Genomic DNA, 18,353 nt, shown 5'->3' with positions numbered 1-18,353 from the left:
AGATCTGCTACACAGACCTCAATTAGTTTGCATCCACAAAAGCCTTCAGACAGGCAGTGGCGTCACTAGGGTTGATGTCACTTAGTGCTGGAAACCACCCCCCCCAATAATTGTTTCACATGGCAGGCAGATTCTGGCTATGCACATTGCTACCACTGACAGGTGTATGTCAGCACTTTCACCATGATTACCCTTCCTAGGAATTCACCATGATCACCCTTCCTAGGAATGGAGGCCATTGGAAGGGTAAGGGGGGGGCACTGTTTTTTAACGGGAGGGTGAAACCCTAAAAGGGCAGGACTCATTTAGAACCTCCAAGTGTGGCAGTGATGGTGATGATCGCATTCCACAGGCACATGGTTAAAAAGCAAAGGTGAGGTGGGGATGGGCAGCACAGGTGATCTAAGAGATGGGCAGTTAATTGGTGACCCTAGATCCCAGCCCCCCACATGATGAGACCCATGGAGCAGTGTCACAGGGTGCCCAGGAATCGGGGAGCTGGTGGGGGTGCAGTGAGGAGCTGGGTTCTGAGAGTCATAGGAAAAGTTTGGAGTGACACGGCCTCTCCTGCAAACAGCTGGTGCCTGAGTCTACCCTCCCCTCCCTCCAACCCGAGCCCTGAGCACCAGCAAGCCAGCACTCTACTTGAGTGGAGTCCCTGCCTCAACCTGTCTCAAGCACTGTGTCCCAGTGGTCAGCACTTACTTGCTGGAGTCTTTACGAGTGCCGCCATCGCTATGCCAAATGCAGCATCCGTGGCATTCCTCCTGCCTGTGGTGCCAGGGATGCCATATTTGCATAGCACCAGCAGCGTTGGCATTAACAGACCTTATGTTGGCACTGGTCCTGATGGTGTCACCCCTCTGGCGGGTGTCACCTCGGGTATGCTCCACAACCCCCGCACCCCCATAGCAACGCCACTGCAGGCAGCTTTTACTGTGATTCTATTCTATTACGGAAGCTCCTAAGCTCTAAATTACACAATGCTGACTTTGTAGGGGTTAGGGGCTAGACAGGGACACAGACACCTCCCAATTTTTTTTAGTTAAACAGGATATTCTTTACAAATACAGTATGTGATCAGGGTTCTCTTACATAAGGCCTCATTCACACAGAAGCTGAGACTTGTAGTCCACAAATAGGCCGTGTGTTTATATGCCTTGTGCTGTGTGTAGGCAGCCCATTAAAGTAAATGGGTATGCAGCAGCTGTCTGCGTTCAGGACTGCTTACCCACAACTGCATGCCTGTAAAATTGGGATGAACAGCAGCCGCTGCATCCCCATACACTTGAATGGGCTTCCTTCAGGCACCTGCAGGCTTCAGCTGCATAAACACGTGACCCATTCATGGAATACGGGTCTCAGCGTCCATGTAAATGAGGCCTATGCTGAAATGTATTAATATTTGTTTTTTGGGCATAGCACCAAACACAATAATTACCTGTAATGGTGTGTACCCCTGTCCTGTGGCTTTTTGCATCATGTAAAAATCCTTCCTTCATGCCAACAGATACTGCAGAGAGTGGCAATCTTCCAGTGATACAGGGGTTAACATCCGCAGTGGCTGCAAGGGTGAAGGACTTGCGTTAGTTATCTAACCCTCCTTGCCCCCACTGCCATTCTCAGAAATTGCATTATTATTGTCCCCTAGACACTGCATTCTGTGAATGGGCAGGGAAGCTCTTGACATTCATGAATTCCTCCTCCATTCACAGAATGCACTGCATTGTGGGACAATAATACTAAACGTTTTGTGAATGGCAGACGGGGTAGGAAGCGGTTCCTTGCTCTGGGTTATATCTAGTAGCATGAAGGAAAGATTTTCACATGGCACAGCAGCCTGCAGGGTATAAGATAGACACCATTACAAAGTGTTTGGTGGTGTATATCACCCAAAAAATATTCTGAACGTCAGCTCTAATGGTAAGTTTCTAGTATTCAGCAAAGCATGAGCACATTTTTTCTATAATGAACAACTACAATTGTGTGGTACAGATGCCTGGAGAAGCAGTTATTCCATCTCCTGTCCGGTCTATTGATTTGGTTTTTTTTTCCAGCACTATGAAATTCAATACATGAAACACTTTTTCTTTTAATTTCAAAGTAATTGTCCAGTCAAACCATAATATAATATAATATAATATAATATAATTTCAATGATCACATTTACAAAGTAACACTGCAAGCATCAGGTATTTTCTCAATACCAGCATCACATAAGAGTCTCTTACTCTGAGGGCACAGGATCCCGTGTCTGGCATTGTGTCCAAAACCATCTGACCTCTTCTGCTCCTGCTGTTGTGTCTAAAATGTCATTTAGGCTGATTCACACCTATGCAGTGTTTTTTTAGTGCTTTTTGCATTTTGCATTTTGCAGATTTGCATTACAGAACGTGTTCCATAGGGAACCATGTTAACTGGACTGTAGTGCAAATCTGGAAAATACAAAAAGCACTAAAAATGCATAGGTGTGAATCAGGCCTTAGCGATGACTGTTTTCTTTGAGGGCGAATGTGTAGGTACGTGCTGACAATTAGCTCTGTTGTACACTTGCAGTATACACAATGCACTCAGGAGCTCAAACACAAAAGCGGACATCCATGGGAATAGAGTCAGATGTCCTTAAACAGGTTCCTATAGTAATGGAAACTGTGAGCTCTTTGCCTCTGCTGGTTCATGTAATGTTACCCTGTTTATGCTAGAACGGTAAGGCTGGCCATACATTATACAATTTTCTAGCACAATTTTCCTTTAGATTTACCAAAACCATATAATATGAGGTAAACCTAAATACTTTAAATTTGTATGCAATCGGGAAGGCCCTTGTACTACACAGTTAAAGGTAGAATAAGAAAATTGTATAAAAAAATTAAAAAAATGTAAAAATAAATGCCAATCTAGGCTTGGTTCACACTAGTTTTCTGCACCTTTTTAAAAAAAGTGTGGAGGTGTCATTCAGAATGAATGGCAGCCCTGTGTCTCGCAAGAACAGTGCGATTCGGAAGCGGGTGGTTACGGGTGTGCAGGAATTGATGCGTTTCCGCACCCACAACTGGAACGTACGGCCCACACTCTTTTGAACTGAGCCTCAGAAGCACGCACATGTGCATGTCTCAGATTTTGCTAGCAGAACCTCTTTGCATCCAACTCTACTAACCCTTTCACTTGCTACTATCTCCATCACCTGTATGCTTTATCTGTCTACTGCCCACACTGCTTCCTACAACAGGATCACATTTGCATACATTTCATGCGCATAATGGTCTTAATTGGTTTGTTGCAGCTTTTCATTACAGGTGCAGATGTGAATGAATATATATGTAATAATGGTCAGTAAGAATGGAAAAGAAATGCACAGAAAAGGGGGATGCTTGAAGAGAATCAGGACCAGAGATGAATTTGGGTGTGTTTGAACTATTATCCAAACTCGTGTGTGAGCCCACCAGGAAGTTGTCACCTGTAGGGGCCAAGTATCTACAGTTATTCGTCACACTGTAGCCGAATGTATACATGCCGCATGCCCTGACTGTGCTTGGCTTAGTACAGGTGGCAGCTTCCTGGTTGGCTCCCACACTTGGGTTCTGATCCTAGTCAGAACACACCCGAGTTCTTCGCTAGTCAGAACAAACACATAAAGACATTTTATTTCTGAGTATAGCAATTACAAAACTGGGCAATTTAGAATACGCATATCATGAAAAACTGCATAAACAGAGTTTACCTTTAGTGGCAACAGTCAAAAAGCAAAAATAATCAGCATATTTAGAGATAAAAGTAGCTGAAATTATTTGCACACTTTAACATTTGCTGTAATAGCAAAGCTTTGCCCTGCCCATTTCCGCCTTTTAGGACCTTATGCACACAGGCTCCTGGGGCTATATGGCATAAAATTTGGGATTACTTTTCCACCCAGGAACCATGGGTGCTTTACACAGCAGCACGTAGAAGTGATGGTTGTCTGCGCCTCTACATGGGTATCAGCGCCAACGTGCACACGCACACAGATGTATACCCCTGGATGCAGTCTGCATCCAGAGTCATACGTCCATACTCATGTGGTCATGCAAGTACTGGTGTATACTTGCATATAGCTATTGCTTTCTATAAGCAACTGTACGAAGACACCTATGGCTACTGGGTGGGGAATTATGTCTGAAGGACTATGTGGTGAAGGGCGGAACAAAGCTAAACTTTTACAAGATATGTGTATACAGCTTTAGCTGCTTATATCTCTGGATCTATTGACATGTATTCATTAAAGATAATTTCTAGTCAGAATTTCATTGTATACTGTCCAAATTGCCCAGTCCATGTTTTCGACATTTTTACTTTAAGGCTGGCCATAGATGGTGCAAATTTGGTAGCAGGAAAGAAATTTGCTCGATTCCCTCATCAACACAGACAGTGTTGATAAGGGAATGCCTCCCGCCAAGCCATTGTGTTCTCCCAGCGGGGGACGGTGGGGGGATTTTTGGGGGTTTGCGGGGGGAGCCACCCCCCTAATGAGAACCCAGTGATTATTCCTAACAGCTATAACAGCCACTAACAATAATCACATGTAAAATCCAGCAGGCTGGTTGTACCCAATTTAATTAAATGATCAACTTGGGTACATTCAGCCTGCCCATACATGGTTTGAACCGTCAATGGCCGGCTTTAGCTGTCATTACAGCTCAGTCTTACCTTTGCTTTTCAAACATTTTAAAATTGCTTTATGCTCTAATCTAGTAGTAGACAATTACATTTTTCTGTGGAAAAGTATAAACTAGACTGTATACTGTCCCTCACCTGCTCTTTACTCGCCCTCTTCGAAGTGTGTGGCTGTCGGTATCCCTCTCTTCTCTTGCGCGATGTAATGATGGAGATCGGCTGTGTGTGCTGCGGGAGCTGGCAGTGCTCGCAAGGCTACTATCCCCCACTGCTGCACCGCCGGAGACTTCAGGTCCCTGGGAGAGCAACTGTGGGGGTAGACCGCGAAGCGAGGGCACTGGAGAGTAATGTGCTCCATCTGAATTGAGGTTGTTATCACTTGCAGAACGCTGCAGAAAACGCGGGGATGAGAGACCCACACAGCTCACAACACGTCTACGCTTTGTGTAAGTTGGAGTTTCCCGAAAAGGCACTGAAGTAGACAAAAAAAAAAGGAGAAATGTATGAATTATAGAGACAGGAAATAACGGGGAAATCCAAACTACAATTAATATATGCTAAGGCTCGGTTCACACAGGGGCGGCACGACTTGCAGCGCCGCGACCTGCACATGATCAGCAGCGACTTGCAAAACGACTTCTGTATAGAAGTCAATGCAAGTCGCCTGAAGTTGCCCCAAAGTAGTACAGGAACCTTTTTTCTAAGTCGGAGCGACTTGAGTCGCTCCTATTAGAACGGTTCCATAGTACAGAACGGAGCGCGACTTGTCAGGCGGCGAAGTCGCCTGGACAAGTCGCCCCTGTGTGAACCGAGCCTAATGCATTCTAAGTAACTATTAGCTAGAAGTATTTAGGCACATTCAAATGGCTTTGCTCCATAATATTAAAGACATTTTGCTGCTTATCCAAGCAGCTTTTTCAGTTCTTTGAAATAACCATAGAAACTGCATTGATATCCGAAATGACCGAAAGTGACGTTTGCGTGTCACGGTCAGCTGGGAACCACCAGGAAGGAATCAGCGAGACTGATCATTTGATACAGGCAGCTTCCTATACAGCAAGACAGGTGACTACGCTACGTTTTACCTTTATACTGCTCTATTGTTTTAACAAGCTAGTACCTAGATTATGTACGGGGTCTTATTGGCTACAATAACATTTTAATAAACAGGATTACGCTATGTGGCAATTTAATTTTTTCATATGATCCTGCTGTATTGGAGCCATCCATACCTCCATCCTAATAGAATCCTAACAGAATTAGCAGATGCCTTCGGAGTGACAACAAAAGTTTACATTAAGGCACATGAAATAGTAATATCTGGTGAGTGTATACCCCAAGGGGAGTCTTACGTGGTGACTTTCTAGGTATGCAGTGCACGAGTCACAACAACTAGGATCACCGTAACAAAAGCTTCACCTACTTAAAGAAGTCACTGCATCATTTTTTCTTTTATGTGGAATTATATAAAGGCTTGTCAGATGAGGATGAACTGACATGAGTGCTGCTATGGCATTTTAAGGACATAAGATGCGTTGGACTTTTTAATGCTATTGTTTTTATCTTTATAGAAACTGCACTGATGGGGATTCGGTAAACCATTTGCATCACTTTTCTGGCAGTATAGCCCTTTAAAAAGTAATGCGCCAGATTCAGAAAAGCTCTGCCACTAGTTTTGACAGGTTTACTAAACCATGCAAGAGATTCAGGTAGCTCTTAAGGCTGGATCCACACTTATGCATTTCCAGTGCTTTTTGCATTTTGCAGATTTGCACTACAGAACGTGTTCCATAGGAAACCATGGTAAATGGACTGTAGTGCAAATCTGCAAAATGCAAAAAGCACTAAAAATGCATAGGTGTGAATCAGGCCTAATACTATGACCTTTACAAAATTAGAATTATGGCTGCACCAAAGACCTACTTCCAGTTCCTAGATAACAAAACGAAGGCTCTGTTCACATCTAGGCATTTTTGGGCATTTGTGTGCTCCAAGCCTCAGCTCTAAAAATGCCCAACAGGACAAATCCCATTCAATTTAATGGCCCCTGTTCACAACTGAGCGTTCTGTTGCTTAAAGCAAAACCAAAACGCTTGAAAAAATGCCCAAAAAACACCTGTAAAATAGCAACACCTAAATGTGAACAGAGTCTAAAGGTAATTAGGACCAACTCAGCGTATAGAGACAGGCAGTATACCCGTTTCTGTACACTGTGTAGCAGGGCGGCATAGCTACCTCCACTACCCCCTGCCATTCCTATCTGTCATTGGATGGCAAGAATGTAGTTGGTTTAACAGTTGACAGGCTTCCAGCTACCAGTGAAGCTGAGAGTGGGCAGAGTCTGATGGGCAAGCTGAGGTTCTCAGTTAGGTCCACTTTCTCTCTGTTATTAACAGAAGGCTGTCTATTGGCTATGGATCAACCCACCGCCTGATGTTATTTACAAGGGAAGTGCACACGAAAGGGAACCTCATCTCCACCCACTGTCACCATTACTGATTGCTAGTAGCCTGTCCACTGTTAAAGCGGAACTAAACACTTCTATTCTTTTCAACCAAGGAAGCTGCCATCTTAGCCTCTGATCTGCAACTGCCATGATGCTGCACATTTGATCAATTATGACACTTGATCGTTTGACTATTTGTTTCAGAGAACAAGCAAATGTTACAGTTAGCATTTCTTGAATTCCAGGAAATGCTAACTGTAAAAAAAACTTTTTAAACCATTAAATGAATTGGTTTAGCTCCACTTTAAGCCAATGGTCTCCTTGCCAACCAATAACAGGTACAGAGGGGAGGGGGCAATGGTGTGTTTGTGCTTGTCCTAAATTCACTTACCTGTTTCTAACAGGGACATGAATTTGGAGCCACCATAACATTTGTCGCGTGGAGGCACCACGGGGTTCTAAAAAGTGTTGCAGAATTACCCAGACCATTTCTCTGCTGGGCTTAACAAACTTCTGCAATGACTTGAGTTCAGTAGAAATGTATTTTTGCACAAACGAAGGCACCAGGCTGTTGTAATCGTACAGTCCCATGCACACGCAGTAAAATTATTTTGTGTAGCTATATGCATTGATGTGTGGTTTTGGTTTCTGACACTTACCAATGTCGGATTCTTTGTGGGTTTTGATGATTTCAGCAAGTTCAAAGTTTCCTGCAATAATTGCAACCTGTAACAAAAGAAAAGCACAGACAGTTCAGACTAAACCCAAGGATTTACAAAGAATATCCAAATTGTATATAGATAGTATTGTGGGTGCTGTCACTTAGAAAGCACATTATTCCAAAAATTGCATTACATCTTACATTACATTATGTTTAGTGAATTGACACAATATATTAAAATATTATTAGCATACAAATAAGTGTGTATATGTATTCAACTGGTAAATGTAGGTTATCCAGGTGCTACAGACGTTGCAAAGTGAATGTTACCATTTAAAAACCATTGTATTCCAAAAATGATATTACATTTTATCATTTTAAAGATATTACAGAGATATAATAGAGATAATAAAGCTGAACTCCAGAGAAGCAGTTGTGCAGAAAAAAAAAAACATGCTCCTATTTCTAAATTGGATGTTTTAAGTTCATATATACTGTACTGTATATACTATACCAAAGGATTCATAACTCTAGCTTGTTTTGTGATCAAGGTATCCCTTTCCTACAGAACAGTCAGGTCCCTGACCTCCACCACAGCACCAGCACAACTTCTAGTGTTTGCTAGTGCTTCTACTGGTTGTAACATCTATTGACTACAGCCCACTGAAACATTTTTTTAAAGGTTCCCGACAAGGAAAACCTGTTATTAAAGTACTAAACCTAGGACCCTAAATTCACTATATCTGGTCTTAGACAGTACACAGAACATGAAATGCAATCGTTTTAGTAAATATAAACTGCTAAATATCTTTTATCATCAGCATTTAGAGCAGTCTTGTGACTTCTATCAGTGTCCAGCGAAGCACTGGTTAAAGGTCGTAGGAGGAGTTTACATTCTCATTTGATTGTCCTTTGAGGCTGCAGGACCCCTGGCCCTCTGTATGAACAGTGTTGATTGGCTCTGTGCTGATCACATGCACTTTCCGAAGAAAACACGTTGTAGCAATACACACCAAACTGAGCATGTGCTGCTTGCCCCAAGGCTCTGTTCTATCAGGAGATGGTTTGGGGAGTGTGGAAGAAAGGGAGGATCATAGAAGACAGGATCAAACAGCTTTTTTAAACAATGCAGATGATTAACCCCTTAGGTTCCACAGTGAGTATAAAAAGCATGCTTTACTGCATATACAGACTGATTTTACAGTTGTGGGATTATTAACACTTTAAATCTGACAGCTATGTGAAGAAGATACATTCTTGTTTTAACTCAGTGAAGGGGATTTATAAATTTACTGCATATCAATTCAGTTTAAAAAAAGGAGCACAGAAAGAGATTAGGTGACAGGCTGACTGTGAGATCTTATCTTTATTCTTCCATTTTTCTTTCTGCTTTTAAAAAAAGTGCACTGTATCGAAATAAGATATGCACCTTACCATTTACCAATTTTGTGCCTTTTAAATCAAAAATGGTCTCAGACATTTTGGATAAGTGTTTTAGATTGGTGCATTATCAACAAACTATGGGTCATAAATGTAAAATCAAGGTTTATAATGGTCTGTGCTCCTCAAAGCAAAGGCAGGGGTAAGGGGTTTATTTGGAAAGTTGCTTGGCATAGCTGGATATATTAAAGAGATTTGTTTTAGGAAAAGATATCCTCTCAACCTAATATGCAAATTACTCTATTTTTGCTTTTTCAACCAAATACTGTTAACAAAACCGAGCTTAGAATATCTCCACAGGAAACACTTCTGGGAGCTGCATACAATGCCATCTCTAATGATGTGTAAAAATATTGACTCTGTACAAAAAAGAAATATGGCTTCCTGGAAATCTGGATGTAAAACATCTCAGTCAATGGGGTTGATTTACTAAAGGCAAATAGGCTGTTCACTTTGCAAGGTTATTTCCCCCCCCCCCCCCCCCCCCCAGCTTTGTAATCTGGTGAAAATAGACTCTCAAAGAATATTCAATCATGTGAAAGGAAAATAAAAAAGCAGTATTTTTGCTTGCACTTGATTGGATGACAGAAGTCAGCAAGAGCTTCAACCCATTCACTAAGCCAGGGGTCTCCAAACTTTCTAAACAAAGGACCAGGTTACTGTCCTTCAGACTTTAGTGGGACCGGACGGTGGGCAGTCAGAATAGAAAATGTCCCATCATTGGTTTCAGTGGTAATAATAGTGTCCCATGGTTGGTAACTGTGGGAGGAATAGCACCCCATCATTAGTGTCAATGGGAGTAATGGTGTATCATTTGCACCCCATCATTAGTGGCAGTTGTGGATGGAATAGTGCCCTAAGGGCCAGATGAATGAATGAATGAATGAAATACTTATATAGCGCACAATGCGAACTGAATCGCCTCTAGGCGCTGTGGCGAGCTTTGATCATCTGCTAAAAGAGGAAGGTCTTGAGTTTTTTCCTAAAAGCCAGGTGATTTTCTTCCAGGCGGATGTTGATTGGTAGAGCATTCCATAGCAGAGGCCCTTGGACAGCGAATCTCCGATCACCCTTGGATTTATACCGGGCTTTGGGCACGAGGAGGAGGTTTTTGTTGGCTGATCGAAGACTGCGGTTTGGTGTGTAATGATTTATTTTCTCCATTAGGTATTGCGGAGCTTCTCTATGCACGCATTTGTGGGTGAGGCAAAGGGTCTTGAACGTGATCCGATTTTTTACGGTTAGCCAATGTAAGCTCCTCAGTGAAGGAGAAATGGATTCCCAGGGTTTTTTTCCTGTTATCAGCCTTGCAGCCGTGTTTTGGATCAGTTGTAATCGAGCAAGTTGATATTGTGGTAATCCTATGTAAAGCGAGTTTGCGTAATCCAGTCCTGAATTAATGATTGTTCCAACTACCACTGCTTTGTCATTCTTTGGGATAAAAGGGATGAGTCTGCGAAGCATGCACAGTAGATGGTGAGATCGACTGACTACAGATCCTATTTGCGCATCCATTGACATTTGTGCGTCTAAAATAACCCCGAGACTCTTCGCTTTGGTCTTTGGGGAGATAGTCTGCCCAAAGACGGTTGGTGGAGACCAGGAGGTTTTGGTTGCGGGCTTATGATTTGGGTGTAAGATAAGAAGCTATGTCTTTGATTGGTTCAGCTGGAGGGAGTTGGTGGTCACCCAGTCCTCTATTGATTTGAGGCAGTTTTCAAGTTGTTGTTGGTGATCTTTTTTTCCATTGATCCGGAAATAAAGTTGCGTGTCGTCAGCGTAAGAGTGGAAGCAGAGATCTGAGCATCTGATGATTTGAAGGAGTGGGCGAATGTAAATGTTGAAGAGAACGGGTGACAATGGAGAGCCTTGAGGGACTCCGCAGGTGACTGCCCGAGTTTCGGAGAGGAATTTTCCTAGTTTCACTGTCTGTGACCGATTTCCTAGGAAGGACGCGAACCAATGGAGATCTATGTCTTGGACTCCGGCTACTTCTGTGAGGCGGACGAGTAGAGTATTGTGATCTACTGTATCAAATGCTGCACTTAGGTCTAGCAGTACGAGGAGACACGGCTCTCCGTCATCTGCTGCTTCGAGGGCGTCATCCCAAATCTTGAGGAGAGCTGTTTCTGTTCCATGACCCGGGCGGAAGCCTGATTGCAGCGGGTCCAGGAGTTTGTGAGTATCCAGGTGAAGTTGTAGCTGATGTACTACAGCTTTCTCCATGATCTTAGGCCGCGTACACACGGGCGGACTGTTCGTCCAACTTTGTCCGCTGAACAGTGTTTGGGCGGACAGTCCGCTCGTGTGTGGGCTTTCAGCGGACAGTTTCAGCGGACAGTTGGACGGACAAGGTTTTTTGGAAATTCCGTAAAACTGTCCGCTGAAACCTTGTTTCAGCGAACAGTCTGCTCGTGTGTAGGCTTGTTCGTCAAACAAAGTTGCGCGCATGCTCAGAAAGGATTTTCACGCCGAAAGCTATAATGCAGTGTATAGGACGTCGTATTTTTCGTCCCGTCGTACGTGCCGTTCACGTCATCGCGCACGGTTTCAGCAAACTGTTCGTCCGTCGTGTGTGGCCATGTCCGTCCATGCTAAGTTTGAGCGGACTGTTTGCCGAAACTGTTGGACGGACAAAGTTGGGCGAACAGTCCGCGCGTGTGTACGCGGCCTTAGAAATGGTGTTGAGGCTTGTAATCGGCCTACGGTTGTTTGGATCCTGAGGGTCCAGGTTTGGTTTCTTGAGTAGAGGTTTGACAATGCCTTGTTTGAGGATGCTGGGAACAATCCCTTCGTGGAATGATCGGTTTATGAGGTGGGTTATGGTTGGAGCCACGATGTCGGAGCATTGTTTCAGTAGTTTTGTGGGGATGATGTCAATAGGTGAGGTACTGTCACGCAGTTTATTAATGATGTTTTTTGCGGTGTCTACGGTAATTGGGGATAGTGAAAATTTTGGCGGTTGCGGTATGTTGGTGCGGACATCCTCTTTATGTATTTGCTGGCTGAGGTTGGATGTTTTCTTCTGACAAATTGTTTCCCTGATGGTTTTGACTTTATCGATGAAAAAATCCGACAGTTTGTCACAGTAATCCTGGGATTCGCTTTCTGGGGGTTCTAGGCACACCGGATTCATTGATTGATTAACCAGTTTAAACAGTTCCCGTGGTTGGTTTGCGGCCGTTGAGATTGTATATGAGAAGTGGTCCTTTTTGGCTTTGAAGATTGCTTTCCGATAATTCTCTGTCAGACCTTTGTAGTTAAATAGGTTTTCCTCGGTGGGATTTCTTCTCCATGTTCTTTCCGCTCTTCTGCGTTCTTGCTTTAGTACGGAGAGGGAGCTATTAAACCATCCAGCATTTTTCTTCCTGATGAGAGCCCTGCGTTTTGGTGCTACCGAGTCTGCTGATTGCAGTAATGCCTTGTTCAGGGAGTTGAGTGTTTCCTCCGTAGAGTGGTTTAAGGTTATTGTAGATATTTTTTTGGACAGAGTGGTTTTGAAGGCTTCGGAGTACAGTTTTTTATGGTTGTTACAGGTTTCCGTTTTGCGTTGGTGATGTTGGTAGCGATTTTGAATTTGATGGCGTGGTGATCCGTCCATGGCAGAGTTATGTTGTCGAGTATGTTGATGTCGATGTTCTGTTTGAAAATGAGGTCCAGGGTGTGTCCTGACCCATGCGTGGGAGTCTTTATCAGTTGCTGTAGACCCAGTTCTTCTAGTTGATTGATGCAGGCAGTCGCGATGGGGTCTTTAGGCTCGTTTGCCCAAAGGTTGAAATCTCCGAGTGCCAGGAAATTTTTGAATTTTAGGGTGTGCATTGCAAAGGATTCCGTGAGGGGTGAAAGAAGATTGGACTTTGGTCCCGGTGGTCTGTAGCACAGTAGAATATGAGTGGTGTCATGGGGTGTTGGTTGAAAATGTAGCGTCAGGGTTTCCATAAAAGACACTGGGTTCTGAGCTGATGGTTTAGTGAGATCAAGGTGACCTTTAAAGATCACTGCTAGGCCTCCTCCTTTTTTCCCTATCCGGTGTTCGGTTATGATCCTGTAGTTTTCCGGCACCAATTCTGTGAGGATGGTGTTGCAGTCAGAGGTTAACCAGCTTTCGGTGATGAAGAGGCAGTCTACATTGTTCTCGATGATGAAGTCGTGTACTTCCAGTCTATGTTTGACTGCAGACCTGGCGTTAATCAAGGCGCAATCTAATTGTAGTGGTCGAGTAGATGTCTTCCTGTGGTTGGGAGCTGGTTGTCGTCCGGTTTTTAATAGTTGTTCTCTTTGAAGTATTTTTTGTATGGAAGATGGCAATGTGGTGTTGATGTTCCTTAGTCTGTGCAGAACTTCAGCTGAGTATTTGAAGTAGCACATGGTTTGTGGATGCTGTTGATGGTACTATGGGCCTAAGATGATGATCCTGATCAGGGTATTGATCCTGAGGTGGGGCTAGGTATCAGACTTGCCGCCGTGCTTGAGGCTATTAGCGCGCAAGTTGATCAGGGGATGCCTATATGGATGCGGAAGGAGTTGTTGTATTCGGTTGCTGGCTGTATTCGGTTGCTGGCTGTTCCAGCTGCCTTTACTTAAGGTTCAGGTCTCCGCTTAGAAAAGAAGTCTGGCTGTGATCTGGAATAGTCGTCCTAGGATAGCGTAAAAAATGGAAAGGAGGCCGGAGGTAGGGGTATGCTAACCTATGGTTGTTCCAGAGGAAGGCGAAAAACCCCCTGACAGTAGCAGCCAAATGCACCAGTGGGGCAAAAATTCCTTCCTGACACCCGTAGGCGGTCGGACGGAGTCCCTGGAACAATCACTGGGGGGGGGGGAGTGGAGGTGTGAGCTTACCTGGCTGCGGTTGTCCCCTTTAAACACTCTGGTTCCGGTGAATCTGGCTTGCTGTCAGCCTGATGTTTCTGGAAAGCTGTCTGGTTGCCCCTTGCAGTGGGATCTTTAAAATGGAGGGGAGGATGGAGGTTAGAGACTCCTGTCTTAACTCCTGTTTTCAACTCCTGGTTATTAACTCTCCACTTTAGTTCAAAAAATCCACTTGTGTTCAGAAAATCCACATGCAAGCCACAATCAGGGAGCAAGCTCAAGGGGGAGTTTGTATAACTACCTTTATACACCTGTGAACAATTAACCCCTCCCCTATTTTGGCAGGAAGAAAGAGGGGGAAAAAAAATGCTGTTTAAAAAGTGTCAGAAAAAAACGTCTTTTAAAAACTGCTAGCAAATGTATCAAATAAAGGAGGCAAGTAAACGGGCTACATCTGGCCCCATTGCCGCCGTTTTGAGACCAATGCACTAAGCTATGGGAAAGTTCACTTGCAAAGTTAACGGCCTATAAGCCTTTAGCCCAGGGGTGAAGAGCGAGGTCCACTTAAGGCTTGGTAACCAGTTGCAGACCACAATGAGCAGAGCAGGTGAATGACAGGTCCGTGTCCACTCTGCATATGCAGAGCAGACACGGACACAGCCCGCTCTACTCTATGGGCCCTCCAATCCGATCCACCCTGGTGGAAGGGGACAGATCCCCTTCTGTTTTTTTTTTTGCAGATCAGATTGGAGGTAGGCGGGTATAAATGGACACAAGTCAGTTTACATCTGCCGCTCCACAGAGGTGAATGGAGGGTCCAGTTGGGTCTCCATGAAAAATGAACAGACGAACCCAATCCGATCAATTGTCTGATAGGTGCCTAGGGCTGCTTTCATACTGATGTGCTATAGTTTACCTGCACAGTGGATGCAGCACAGTGCACCTGTGGCGTTCCTGCAGGTTAGTTGTACCTTGCCATAGACTCAAAGCGCATCAAACCCACAGGTAATAACAGAAGTCTATGGCTCAGTGTAGATAACCTGCAGGTGCACTGCGGTGTACCTGTGGATCAGTTTGAAAGCAGCCCAGTGACCACTGCAGAAGTATAATGCCCATATACACTGTACACTGCGATTATAGAATATAAACTGACCTTTAATAATATTCGTTCATTCAAGATCTCACTTTCTACAGGTATTTCTGGCTGTCGCTTTCCCTGTCGGAGTGTAATTGGTATCACTCTATACAGGAAGCATTGGCTTCTGCGGCTCTGCTCCCTCCGCAGCCGTGCTTCCTCTAGTGCAGGCTCCATTCAGAACACTGATGCTCTGGGATGGCGGGTCAGGAACCTGCGATCTGGGCGTGCTGACCTGTCACCTCAGAGCAGGAGGTCACAGGCCACATCAGAGGGCGGTTCGTAACCGCTGCTTTAGCCAGTCAACCCAGAACCTCTTATCCTATTTTAATTGAACACAAACCTGCTACAATAGATATTATAAATGCCGTTCTTGCCAACAGTTTCCAGACTTTGTGAATTGCTGGGCTATGGTGCTTATCCTCTGAATTTACCACTGACTCACCCATCTAGATGCAAGTTTGGCATTCCAACTTTAAAGGCCACATATACCTTTCAGGTCAATGACTTACAGAGTTGTCATTTCAGAAGAAGAGCATGACAGCTCTGGAATATCATCTTCTAAAAGTAAAGTACAATGGCAGCAGTACCCATATTATACAATGAATGCATGTTCTTTTTAAACAGTCTCTTCAATCCCAACTGAGCTTGGTGGCTGCACATTTAAAACCCATACTGCAAATGACTACCCTTCATAGAATATAAATGTGTAAATTTACCCATGTGCAGCTGTTTTACACATTCAATGCTATAAGTCAATTTGATAAAAGGCTAAGTGCACCCAACTTACATGTTTCAAGCAACATTTAAATTTACAAAATGTGCATAGATTCATAAAACACGAGCAGACAGTATTTAACTGAGTGTACATATAATAAAACACTTCTTCTAAAACAGTATTGCTTTTTAGTGATCCCTGCATCCGATGCAATGTGCCAATTCTACCTCTAGAGGTCACCTGATCCCCTACTAAAATTCCACCTTAGTAAGATCACACAAACTGGGCTAATTTAACAATTACCATGTACACCTACAACCAAGATCACAGAGCATAAAACTGCCTAGGTCTCAGCTCAAGCAGGCAAGCATCAAAGAATGTAAAGGATGGACAATGGCCTTTAATTCTCAGGTGTTGGGAACATTAAAATAAACAGTCAAATAAAAATGAAAGTGTACTTAAGCCCAGAACAAACGCAATATATTGCACCTTATGAGTCCTTGGATTTGGTGGCTGTGTTAGGGTTTTTTTTTTTTGCCTTTTTTACTTTCTCCTCCACTCGTAATCCTATGCTTAACTTCCTGCGATAGGGTGACAATGCTCAGTCACTAATCTCAGCCATCTAACATGTAGATTGCAACTGTCATGCCAACTTCTGACCTCGCCTGACACTTATCAGGCAGTTCTCTCTTCCTGCAGATGCTCAGCTTCACTGTGTAGCTCTATCTGCAGACAGAACTCCCCCGGTACCACCTCCTGCACCAGTGGTGTCGCTAGGGGATAGCTATTGGGGCTATAGCCCCGAATCTGGGGCCCATAGCCCTGACTCTCTTGCCATAGGGTCCCTGCCTAACGAGCGGGCCGTGGCCGTGGCATGTAAGCTGCATTAGAGAGGCGGATTAGAGGAGAGAAGCAAGCGTGCGCACGAGCAGAGATGACATCAAATCTCTACTCCCGCTCCACATCACCGCTCTTCTGCCTTCACAGCCAGGCCTCTTTAATGTGGGAGCGAGGTGCGGCAGGGAGCAGCGAGATGACATCATCTCTCACTGCCCACCCTGCATCACCGCTGTCCAGCCCTTACTAAATGGACGAGTGCTGCCAACCTGGCACCAATGCAGCGACAAGGCACATTTGGTGGCACTGGCTGACATGTCAAATGACAATCCACATCAGTTGGCAAGTGACAATCCACATCTGGTTGCCAGACGACATGGCAAGTGACAACCCACATCTGGTGGCAAGTGACAATCCGCATAAGGTGGCAGGTGATATGGCAAGTGACAATCTGTAAATAGTGTCGGGTAACGTGGCAAGTTACAATCTGCAAATGGTGGCAGGTGACAATCCACATCAGGTGTCAAGGGACAGTGGCAAGTGACAATCCACATCTGGTGGCAGGAGACATGGCAAGGGACAATCTACATCTAGTGGCAGGTGACGGTGGCAAGTGACATGCTGCATCTGGTGACAGGCGACAGTGGCAAGTGACACGCCCAGGGCTCCCATTGATTCTGCATTATGGTGAGTTGAACCACTTCATTATATATTAGAATGTAACAATAGAAACAATGCACTTCAATCACCCTGACACCATATCAACCTTGGTACCAGGATGATTAAAGAGCTAACACCAGCCATCACCCAGGGAAAAAAACTTACCACAGGCATGCACCCCCATACCCGAACAACGCCCCTGTCCTGCAGTACCTATGGTGGCTGCTAGTTTGCAATGACTTTAGCACACCAGCTTGGCCCAGCTGGCTTACAATGTGGAATCCCAGCAAGAACATGGGGACAGTCAGAGAAATCAAGGATCATTTTTAACCAGTTGGAAGATTTCAGGTCTGGTGAGTAAATAAGGGGGGATTTGTTATTGCTGACTCCTGCAAACTGCATTACCTGCTACCAACCCCTGCACTCTGCAATACTTACTACTGACCTCTGAATTCTGCATTACTTATTTCTGACCTCTGAACTCTGCATCACTTGCTCCAGACCCCTACACTTTACATACTGTATTTACTACTGTCCCCTGCATTCTGCATTACTCACTTCTGACCCCTGAACTCTACATTATTTAGTACTGCCCCCTGCATTCTGCATTGCTTACGACAGACCCCTGCATTCTGCATTACTTACTACTGACCTCTGAATTCTACATTATTTACTACTGACCCCTGCATTCTGTATTACTTACGACTGACCCCTGCATTCTGCATTACTTACTACTAACCCCTTGTCAGGGCTGGGCTCAGCCCTTCCTTCTCAGAGCAGGCCGCTCAGCTGTCGGTTAATTGCCAGCTCCAATCTTTTCCATAGTGACTCACCTAATGGTATCCTGTTCGTCAGTCCTGCTGGCTACTTAAGCTGTTCAGTTCAATTCCTCTCTGCCTTTGCCTCGGTCAACACATCCAGAGACTCTCTCCTGTGTACCCACTGAAGACTTGCTTGGCTCCCCTCTGGTTCCTGATCCTGATCGCTGTTCCACTAT

At 44.4% G+C, this 18,353-nt stretch overlaps 1 protein-coding gene across 6 annotated transcripts in view; it reads right to left on the bottom strand.

Annotated features, from left to right (window-relative positions):
• SHANK3 (SH3 and multiple ankyrin repeat domains 3) overlaps positions 1-18,353 on the bottom strand; it is a 595,219-nt gene that overhangs the window by 230,359 nt on the left and 346,507 nt on the right. For all 6 annotated transcript variants that reach the window (XM_077474101.1, XM_077474102.1, XM_077474098.1 and 3 more), the window contains 2 exons: positions 7,756-7,822; positions 4,789-5,122 (listed from right to left, as the gene is read on the bottom strand). In XM_077474101.1, the coding sequence (XP_077330227.1) occupies positions 4,789-5,122; positions 7,756-7,822 (401 nt within the window). The remainder of the gene's footprint in view (positions 1-4,788; positions 5,123-7,755; positions 7,823-18,353) is intronic.

This window comes from Lithobates pipiens, unplaced genomic scaffold, assembly GCF_037356315.1.
Source record: "Lithobates pipiens isolate NorthernLeopardFrog02 unplaced genomic scaffold, aLitPip1_a1.2 Scaffold_8, whole genome shotgun sequence".
In the NCBI taxonomy this organism is placed as follows: domain Eukaryota; kingdom Metazoa; phylum Chordata; class Amphibia; order Anura; family Ranidae; genus Lithobates; species Lithobates pipiens.
The sequence above is the reverse complement of the archived record's forward strand: the minus strand, read 5'-3'. Positions and strand labels throughout refer to the sequence as shown.